Source organism: Salvelinus sp. IW2-2015, unplaced genomic scaffold (assembly GCF_002910315.2).
Source record: "Salvelinus sp. IW2-2015 unplaced genomic scaffold, ASM291031v2 Un_scaffold6646, whole genome shotgun sequence".
NCBI lineage: Eukaryota > Metazoa > Chordata > Actinopteri > Salmoniformes > Salmonidae > Salvelinus > Salvelinus sp. IW2-2015.
Genome location: NW_019947908.1, coordinates 5,222 through 15,967, shown reverse-complemented (window position 1 = coordinate 15,967; position 10,746 = coordinate 5,222). Strand labels below are relative to the sequence as shown.

The following is a 10,746-nucleotide window of genomic DNA, read 5'->3' as shown; positions in this document are numbered from 1 at the left end:
ACCTTTAAAGTTTATTCAAATATAGTTGCAAAAACCATCAAGCGCTATGATGAAACTGGCTCTCATGAGGACCGACACAGGAAAGGAAGACCCAGAGTTACATCTGCTGCAGAGGATAAGTTCATTAGAGTTACCAGCCTAGGAAATTGCAGCCCAAATAAATGCTTCACAAAGTTCAAGTAACAGACACATCTCAACATCAACTGTTCAGAGGAATAAGGCGTCATGGTCGAAATACTGCAAAAAAAAACACAACTAAAGGACACCAATAAGATGAAGAGACTTGCTTGGGCCAACAAACACGAGCAATGGACATTAGACCGGTGGAAATCTGTCCGGATGATCTCTGCATGTGTGGTTCCCACCGTGAAGCATGGAGGAGGTGTGATGGTGTGGGGGTGCTTTTTGCTGGTGACACTGTCAGTGATTTATTTAGAATTCAAGGCACACTTAACCAGCATGGCTACCACAGCATTCTGCAGCGATACRCCATCCCATCTTTTTTGCACTTAGTGGGACTATCATTTGTTTTTCAACAGGACAATGACCCAACACACCYCCAGGCTGTGTAAGGGCTATTTCAATAAGAAGTAGAGTGATGGAGTGCTGCATCTGATGACCTGGCCTCCACAATCACCTGACCTCAACCCAGTTGAGATGGTTTGGAATGATTTGGACCGCAGAGTGAAGGAAAAGCAGCCAACAAGTGCTCAGCATAAGTGGGAACTCTTTCAGGACTGTTGGAAATGCATTCCAGGTGAAGCTGGTTGAGAGAATGCAAAGAGTGTGCAAAGCTATCATCAAGGCAAAAGGTGGCTACTTTGAAGAATCTAAAATCTAAAATATATTTTGATTTGTTTAACAGTTTTTTGGTTACTACATGATTCCAAATGTGTTATTTCATAGTTTTGATGTCTAGAAAGAAATATCCTGGAATGAGTAGCTGTGTCCAGACTTTTGACGGGTACAGTATTTTAAATGACCCCATTTTCATAAATGTAATGATATAAGCTTGAAGCCCATTTAAAAACAGTAGGTGACTTGCAGCAGGAAGTATGCAGGATGTTTATATGGGATGGAAGTGTGTTACCTGAACAGTTTCTATGATGACAGAGAAGTGGTTGTCAGTGCAGTCTCTAGCCAGCAGGTACTGACAGTGGCCAGAGAAGGTAAAGAACTTGTTGTCAAACGTCTTGAAGTGAGACTGGCCTGTCACTAAGCACTCCCCTGCAAAAGGACACACAACACAGCACTGAGTGAGGGTCTGTTTGTGTGAGTGAGGGTCTGTTTGTGTGAGTGAGGGTCTCTTTGTGTGAGTGAGGGTGTGTTTGTGTGAGTGAGTGAGTGTGTGTGTGTGTGTGTGTGTGAGCGTGTATGTGTGTGTCTCACCAGGACAGCCTTGGTTGGTACACTCCCAGGAGCCGTGTCGACAGATGCTGGAGAAAGAAGAGAGGAGAGAAACAGCATTAACGATACCATCACGTAGAGGAAGACCCCACTGTCCTGACAGCATCACAACTCTGTGTGTTTGTGTACCAGGTGTTGCAGTCTTGTGAGATGCTGGAGCCAGGAGGGAAGTGTTGACCCATGTGAAGACAGGAACAGTGAGACACCTCCACACAGAGACCACCATCCAGCACCTTACCCACTGACACAGAGAGAGAGGGTTAACACCTTACCCACTGACACACAGAGAGAGWGGGTTAACACCTCACCCACTGACACAGAGAGAGAGTTAACACCTCACCCACTGACACACAGAGAGAGTTAACACCTTACCCACTGACACAGAGAGAGAGAGTTAACCAACCTCACCACTGACACAGAGAGAGAGAGTAAACACCTCACCCACTGACAACAGAGAGAGCAAGATTAACAACCTTACCCACGAACAGCAGAGAGGAGAGTTAACACCTCACCCACTGACACAGAGAGCAGAGAGAGAGGTACATCACCCACTGACACAGAGGAGAGAGTTAACACCTCACCCACTGACACAGAAGAGAGAGAGTTAAACACCCTTACCCACTGACACAGAGAGAGAGAGTTAACCCTCACCCACTGACACAGAGAGAGACGAGAAGTTAACACCTCACCCACTGACACAGAGAGAGAAGTTAACACCTCACCCACTGACACACGAAAGAGAGAGTTAACACCTACCCACGACACAGAGAGAGAGAGTTAACACCTCTACCCACTGACACAGAAAGAGACGGAGTATCAACTCGTCCACTTGACACAAAAGTAAGAGTTAACACCTCACCCCACTGACACAGAGAGAGAGAGTTAACACCTCACCCACCGACACAGAAAAGAGAGAGTTAACACCTCCCTACCCACTGACACACAGAGCGAGAGAGAGTTAACACCTCACCCCACTGACACAGAAGAAGTACACCTCGTCCACTGACACAGAGAGAGAGAGAGTGTAACACCTTACCCACTGACACAGACGAGAGAGAGAGAGTTAACACCTCACCCCACTGACACAGAAAGAGAGATGTTAACACCTTACCCACTGACACAGAGAAGAGAGAAGATTAACACCTCACCCACTTGACACAGAGAGAGGAGAGTTAACACCTTACCCACTGACACACAGAGAGAGAGTTAACACCTCACCACACCTGACACAGAGAGAGAGTGTAAACCTCACCCACCGACACAGAAAGAGAAGCAGTTAAGCACCTTACCCACTGACACAGATAGAGAGGTAACACCTCTCCCACTGACACAGAGAGAGAGTTAACACCTCACTCACTGACACACAGAGAGAGAGAGAGTGTTAACACCTTACCCACTGACACAAGAGAGAGAGAGTTAACACCTCACCCACTGACACAGAAAGAGAGAGTAAACACCTTACCCACTGACACAGAGAGAGAGAGAAGTTAACACCTCACCCACTGACACAGAGAAGAGAGAGATAGTAACACCAGTACCCAGCTGACACACAGAGAGAGAGTTAACCAACTCACCACGACACAGAGAGACGAGAGAGGAGGAGAAGAGGAGAGAGAGAAGGAGAGAGATGAAGGAGAGAAGAGAGAGAGAAGAGAGAGAGAGAGAGAGGAGAAAGAGAGAGAGAGAGAGAGATAGAGAGAGTTAGTAATACCTACCCACCGACACAGAAGAGATAGAGAGTTTACACCTAAACCACTGAACACACACACACACACACACACCAGTTAGAGTACACACTAACATTGCATAAGTATAGTGTCCTGTTCTTACCTGGGCAGCTGCAGCCGTCCACACATTCCTCCTTACAGACCTCCTGGATGTTGAGACTCTTACAGGTGGTGGAGCAAGACCTAGAACACTCACTGTAATGCATCCCTATTGGGAGACACCTGGGGGCTATACACACACACACACACACACACCACACACAACACACACACACACACACACACACACACACACACACACACACACACCACACACACACACACACACACACACACACACACCACACACACACACACACACACACACACACACACATTTGTTATTTTCTCCAGTTCCACATTAATTACCTAACCCTGGCCCTAACCCTAACCCTAACCCCTAACCCTAACCCTAACCCTAACCCTAACCCTAACCCAACCCTAACCCTAACCCTAACCTAACCCTTGAGAAGTAGTGCCCCAAACATCTTAGCTAGATTGATATTTGCAAGGCTAAGACTTCTCTGCAATAATGTCAAAATGAATTACATATTTATTGATTTATCTTAGATTAATTTTGATTTACACTCAGGTCCATGAATATTTGACATTGACCAACTTTTATTATTTAGCTCGACTACCAAGCATATTGGAGTTGAATTAAATAATGAATATGAGCTGAAAGAGCAGACTTTCAAATTTAATTTGAAGCTATTTACATCCAAATCGAGTGAACAGTGTAGGAATTACAGCACTTTTTATATGTTCTCCACCCCTTTTAAAGGACCAAAAGTAATTGGACAATTGTCTCCTCAGCTGTTCCGTGACAGGTGTGTGTTAATCCCTCATTAGTTCATTTACAAGTAAGCAGGATAAAAGGTCTAGAGTTGATTTCAAGTGTGGCATTTGGAATCTGTTGCTGTTAACCCTCAATATGAAGTCAAAGAGCTGTCACTGCCAGTGAAGCAAGCCATCATTAGGCTGAACAATCCAAACCAACCCATCAGAATGATGCCTAAAACATTAGGTGTGGCCAAATCAACTATTTGGTACATTCTTAAAAAGAAAGAACCCACTGCTGAGCTCAGGAACACCAAAAGGGCCGGAAGACCACGGAAAACAACTGTGGTGAATGACAGAAGAGTTATTTCCCTGGTGAAGAAAAACCCTTCACAAAAGTTGGCCAGATCAAGAACATCCTCCAGGAGGTAGGCGTATCTGTGTCAAAGTCAACAATCAAGAGAAGACTTCACCAGAGTAAATACAGACGGTTTACCACAAGACTGTAAACCATTGATAAGCCTCAAAAACAGGAAGACCAGATTAGAATTTGCAAAAAACCATCTAAAATAGCCTGTACAGTTCTGGAACAACATCCTATGGACAGATGAGACAAAGGTCAACTTGTACGATGGGAAGATTGATGGGAAGAGATGAGTATGGAGAAGGCAAGGAAATGCTCATGATCCGAAGCATACCACCTCACCTGTGAAGCATAGTGGAGGAAGTGTTAAAGCGTGGGCATGTAAGGCTGCCAACGGAACTGGTTCCCTTGTATTTATTGATGATGTGACTGCTGACAAAAGCAGCAGGATGAATTCTGAAGTGTTTAGGGTGTAATATTATTATCTGTTCAGATTCAGCCAAATGCTTCAAAGCTCATTGGACGGCGCTTCACAGTGCAGATGGACAATGACCTGAAGCATACAGCGAAAGCAACCCAATACTTTTTTAAGGCAAAGAGGTAGAATGTTCTGCAATGGCCAAGTCAATCACCTGACCTAAATCCAATTAAGCATGCATTTCACTTGCTGAAGGCAAAACTGAAGGCAAAACGCCCCTAGAACAACAGGAAGTGAAGACAGCTGCGGTAAAGGCCTGGCAGAGCATCACGAGGGAAGAAACCCAGCAGCTGGTGATGTTTATTGGTTGCAGACTTAAAAGATAAAGTTTTCTAAATTTTTCAGCTTTTTTACCTTAATTTTACTAGGCAAGTCAGTTAAGAACAAATTCTTATTTTCAATGACGGCCTAGGAACAGTGCTTTGTTCAGGGGCAGAACAASAGATGTTTACCTTGTCAGCTCGGGATTCAACCTAGCAGCCTTTCAGTTACTAGTCCAACACTCTAACCACTAGGCTACCCTGCCGCCACYTCAGGCAGTCATTGACTGCAAATGATTAAAACTCACAATTTATTTTATGATTATGTTAGTTTGTCCAATTTTTTTGGAGCCCCTAAAATTGGGGGGCTATGTATAAAAAAAAAAAAAATCCTGTTTCATACAATAGTTTTGACAAAACCCTTAACTTCTTATGGCTGGGGGCAGTATTGAGTAGCTTGGATGAATAAGGTGCCCAGAGTAAACTGCCTGCTACTCAGGCCCAGTTGCTAATATATGCATAGCATTAGTAGATTTGGATAGAAAACACTCTGAAGTTTCTAAAACTGTTTGAATGATGTCTGTGAATATAACAGAACTCATATGGCAGGCAAAAATCCAACCAGGAAGTGGGAAATCTAAGGATTGTAAGTTTTCAACTCATCGCCTATCGAATATACAGTGGGATATTGGTCATATTGCACTTCCTAAGGCTTCCACTAGATGTCAACAGTCTTTAGAACCTTGTTTGATGCTTCTACTGTTACGTGGGGGAGAATGAGAGGAGATTGAGTAAGATCTCTCCCAGAGTGCCATGAGCTGACCAGGCGAGTTCATGTGAGAGAGTTAGCTTGCGTTCCATTGCATTTCTGAAGACAAAGGAATTCTCCGGTTGGAACATTATTGAAGATTTATGTTAAAGACATCCTAAAGATTGATTCTATACTTCGTTTGACATGTTTCTACGGACTGTAACGGAACCTTTTTACTTTTCGTCTGCACCTAGGCGTCATGAATTTTGATTACTGGGCTAAACGCGCAAACAAAAAGGAGGTATTTGGAGTATAAAGATTAACTTTATCGAACAAATCAAACATTTATTGTGGAACTGGGATTCCTGGGAGTGCATTCTGATGAAGATCATCAAAGGTAAGTGAATATTTATAATGGTGTTTCTGGCTTCTGTTGACTCCAACATGGCGGATATCTGTTTTGGCTTGATTTTGTTGTCACTAGTGCTCATACTTTAGATTGTGATGCATTGGATTTGGCTGTTTTCCGTAAAGTTTTTTTTTAATCTAAACCACGCGGTTTGCATTAAATCCTATTAATATAATTTTCATGAAATCACAAGTCCAATACAGCAAATGAAAGATAAACATCTTGTAATCCAGCCAATATTTCAGATTTTTTAAGTGTTTTACAGCGAAAACACATATAGAATTATATCTTACCACAATAGCCAAACACACAAACGCATTTATTCACCGCAATGGTAGCTTTCTCAAAAACCAGCAAAAGATATAAAATTAATCACTAACCTTGAACAAATTCATCAGATGACAGTCTTATAACCTCATGTTATAATACAATTATGTTTTGTTCGAAAATGTGCATATTTAGAGCTACAAATCCTGATATACATTGTGAATACGTAGCAACGATTCACCAGAATGTCCGGAGATATTTTGGACACTCACCTAATCTGACCAAAGAACTCATCATAAACTTTACATAAAAATACTTGTTTTATGGCAAATGAAGATACACTGGTTCTTAATCCACGGAAAATTCCAAAAGTCCCAATAAACGTTGAATAAACTGATAAAACTCGGTTGAAAAAACCTACTTTATGATGTTATTATCACATGTATCAAAGCCGTGTATACGGCCGGAGATATTCGCCGTGTATACCGAACGCTTATCAGAAGCCAATGTCGAGCTCCGCGGTGCGCCTTGGTAGACAAAGAAAATTCCTTACCTGCCACTCCAAAAGCTCTTGTTCGGCCTCAGATCAAGCTAGACACCCCATTCCACCTTCCACTGCCTGTTGACATCTAGTGGAAGGCGTATGAAGTGCATGCATATCGATAAATGAAAGCCAGTTGAATAGGCAGGCCCTGAAACAGAGCCTCGTTTTCAGATTTTTCACTTCCTGCATGGAAGTTTGCTGCAAAATGAGTTCTGTTTTACTCACAGACATAATTCAAACAGTTTTAGAAACTTCTGAGTGTTTTCTATCCAATAGTAACAATAATATGCATATTGTATGATCTAGAAAAGAGTACGAGGCCGTTTCATTTGGGAACGATTTTTTCCCAAAGTGAAAACAGCGCCCCCTATTAAGAAGAAGTTTTAAGGAGAAGTATATCTTTAATTCTGTGAATAACACTTGTATCTTTTATCAATGTTTATTATGAGTATTTCTGTGATTTGATGTGGCTCTGTGCAAATTCACGGGATGTTTTGGAGGCAAAGCCAAATGTAAGGCTGAGGTTTTTGGATATAAATATGAACTTTAGCGAACAAAACATACATGTATTGTGTAACATGTTGTCCCGGGAGTGTCATCTGATGAAGAATATCAAAGGTTAGTGATTMATTTTATCTCTATTTCTGCTTTTTGTGACTCCTCTCTTTGCTTGGAAAATGGCTGTATGCTTTCTGTGACTAGTTGCTGACTAAACATAATGATATGTTCTGCTTTCGCCGAAAAGCCTTTTTGAAATCGGACACTCTGGTTGGATTAACATGAAGTTTATCTTTAAAATGGTGTCTAATACTTTTATGCTTGAGAAATTTGAATTATGAGATTTCTGTTGATTGAATTTGGCGMCCTGCAATTTCATTGGCTGTTGGCGAGGGGTTCCCAGACAGGTTAAAACACATCTTGATTGTTTAATTTCAAATCTAGTATGGTGGTGTACAGAGAGAGAATCATGCAAATTGTGTGTCAAATACTTCTGGACCTGACTATATTTTGAGGAAATGTTATTGCCTATGTTGTTGCTACAGTGTCTCAAGAAGGGCAGAAAAACAACTGTCATATTGTTTTTGCCAGATACAGAAACGTCCTAAAGGTCTGAAGCCAGCTACAGTTAACTTCATATTAGTGTTCAGACTTACAACATTAGGTTTACAAAACGTAAGACCACTGTATACACAGACAGTCCCCTTCCCTCCTTTCTCTCAGAGACTCACTGCATTGACTCTCCTCCAACCAGCCGTGCAACACCTGGCCATGGGCATGGCAGGTCCTGGCGAACTCCAATAGGACGTGGCAGTGGCAGTCTAGCCCCACCCCTAGCCCCTCCCCCTGGCCACAGTGACACGCCTCTTCCTCACACAGAGACAGGAAGGCTTCTGGAGAGACCAGGCTGGCACAGCGCAGGAAGACAGGAGAGGTCCGCAGCACACTGCACCTGGATAGCATCTAGAACACACACACAGCTGGCTCACACAGCGGGCACACACAGCGGGCTCACACAGCTGGCTCACACAGCTGGCTCACACAGCTGGCACACACAGCTGGCACACACAGCTGGCACACACAGCTGGCTCACACAGCCACACACACCGCTTGCTCACACAGCAGCTCACACAGCTGGCTCACACAGCGGCGACAACACAGCGGCTCACACAGCGGGCACACACAGCGGGCTCCACCACAGCTGGCACACACAGCTGGCACACACAGCTGGCACACACAGCTGGCTCACACAGCAGGCTCACACAGCTGGCTCACACAGCTGGCACACACAGCGGGCTCACACAGCGGGCTCACACAGCGGGCTCACACAGCTGCGCACACACAGCTGGCTCACACAGCGGGCTCACACAGCTGCACACACAGCTGGCACACACAGCGGGCTCACACAGCGGGCACACACAGCGGGCTCACACAGCGGGCTCACACAGCGGGCTCACACAGCGGGCTCACACATCTGACAAACACAGCTGGCACACACAGCTGGTTCACACATCTGACACACACAGCTGGCTCACACAGCTGGTTCACACAGCTGACACACACAGCTGACACACACAGCTGGCACACACATCTACATTTCCTAAGGTTTTCTTGAAATTAATCTTACTACCGACTAAAGTACATGTCAATCAGAGGCTGTCTGTTGATAGAATGCCTGTTTGCGAGTGACGTGAGGAGTACATTTGATTAGTCTAAGATGGGAGTAGAGATCTCTCATCCCAGTGGAGAAGTGGCCCTGAAGCAGATACTGCAAATGAGGCCCAACAGAAAGGACAATAAGATGCTTTTACATCCGTTTACAAACACAAGCAATATGTCTCTCTTCTCTATGTAATTCCACCTCTAACCGTTAGCACAGTGCAGGAACACTGAGACCACACTGGTTGGTGAATCCTGGGTGCAGTTTTGGGAGAGTACTATTGGTCTTACGTGGGTGTCTCTGTGGTGATGTTACAGGATTGACTGGGAGGAGTGACGCGCCGGCAGGTTTGACCCGCACCTTTCAGGGCCCACGAGTTGGCAAGTCATAACTGTCGTCTGTCCAGGAAACCTGGAGACAAACATGTTATACAAAGAGCTCGCTGTCGCTCTCTCCTCAATACAGCAGGCTACATTCATTTGGAATGTAGTTGGTCCTCCTTCACAAACACACAATTCTTCATCGCCTCTCATCACCTCTCAGACCTCCTCCCTCTCATACTATTTCCTGTTCTTTTGGTGACTCAGACCCTCTGTCTTCCAGGAATCCAAACCTCAACACCACACAACACACACAACCACACAGACACACGCACGCAAACGCACGCCACGCACGCACGCACGCCACGCACGCACACACACACACACACACACAACACACACACACCACAAACAGACACACACACCACACGACACACACACACCACACACACACACACACACACACACACACACACAACACACACACACACACACACACACACACCCAACTCACCCTCGCTGTGCAGTGTAGTCATCGTCAGGTACAGGGTTAAAGTTGCCACACAGCCCACAGTGCGGTTTTAACCATGGGTTTGGTCATCATCAGGGCAACGTTAAGCTGGTTGCATGGTTACGGTGAAGCCAAAACTCTCACTCCATACTGTAAAAAGCCCAGCTCAGACGCCAGCAAACACACCATGAGACGCATCAGCAGGGACCAACCTACACAGCACACAACACAACATGAATTACACACGACACACATGCCTTAGACCTGACAGTCTATGCGGGGCAGCCAACCTTAGCTATGTTGATTGACACACACCTCTTCTCTCTCTGAGACAGGCGACCATCCACAGAGAGGCTGCAGCTCAAACACCTCGCCAACAAACAGAGTAGCCCCACCCTTTTGCCCCCGGACAAATCACCTGGAACACACACACACACACACACCGCAAACACACCGACCACCACAGAACAAACACACCGACACCCCTAAAAACAGCACCGACACCCTCAACAGACAAACCACACCGACACCACAGAACACACAACCGACACCACAGAACACACCGACACCACAGAACACACACACCGACACCGCAGAACACACCGACACCACAAACACACACACCGACACCACAAAACCACACCGACACCACAGAACCACACACACCGGACACCACCAGAACAACACACCGACACCACAGAACACACACACCGACACCACGAAGCAAAACA

General features: G+C 45.0%; 1 protein-coding gene and 1 long non-coding RNA gene across 2 annotated transcripts; both read right to left on the bottom strand.

The window, feature by feature from the left end:
• LOC112078989 (von Willebrand factor-like) lies at positions 1-8,607 on the bottom strand. The gene is made up of 6 exons (XM_070442197.1): positions 8,252-8,607; positions 3,238-3,356; positions 1,537-1,648; positions 1,390-1,436; positions 1,091-1,227; positions 1-763 (listed from the first exon to the last, which is right to left on the bottom strand). Exons 1-6 carry the CDS (start codon positions 8,485-8,487, stop codon positions 644-646), a joined length of 771 nt encoding a protein of 256 aa, XP_070298298.1. The 5' UTR covers positions 8,488-8,607; the 3' UTR covers positions 1-643.
• Positions 8,608-9,396: 789 nt separating this feature from the next.
• On the bottom strand, positions 9,397-10,423 carry LOC139026986 (uncharacterized). Its single transcript, XR_011479006.1, has 3 exons — positions 10,331-10,423; positions 10,008-10,227; positions 9,397-9,582 (listed from the first exon to the last, which is right to left on the bottom strand). It is a non-coding gene; the product is annotated as an uncharacterized lncRNA (long non-coding RNA).
• Between the last annotated feature and the right edge of the window lie 323 nt (positions 10,424-10,746).

What these genes read in the sequence shown, in the direction of transcription:
- LOC112078989 (XM_070442197.1), bottom strand. Translation starts at nt 8,487, where the DNA reads ATGCTATCCAGGTGCAGTGTGCTGCGGACCTCTCCTGTCTTCCTGCGC. An exon ending in TCACAAGACTGCAACACCTG is followed by an intron (nt 1,437 to 1,536) that starts GTACACAAACAC and finishes TTCTTTCTCCAG; the next exon opens with CATCTGTCGACACGGCTCCT. An exon ending in TACCAACCAAGGCTGTCCTG is followed by an intron (nt 1,228 to 1,389) that starts GTGAGACACACA and finishes GTCCTTTTGCAG; the next exon opens with GGGAGTGCTTAGTGACAGGC.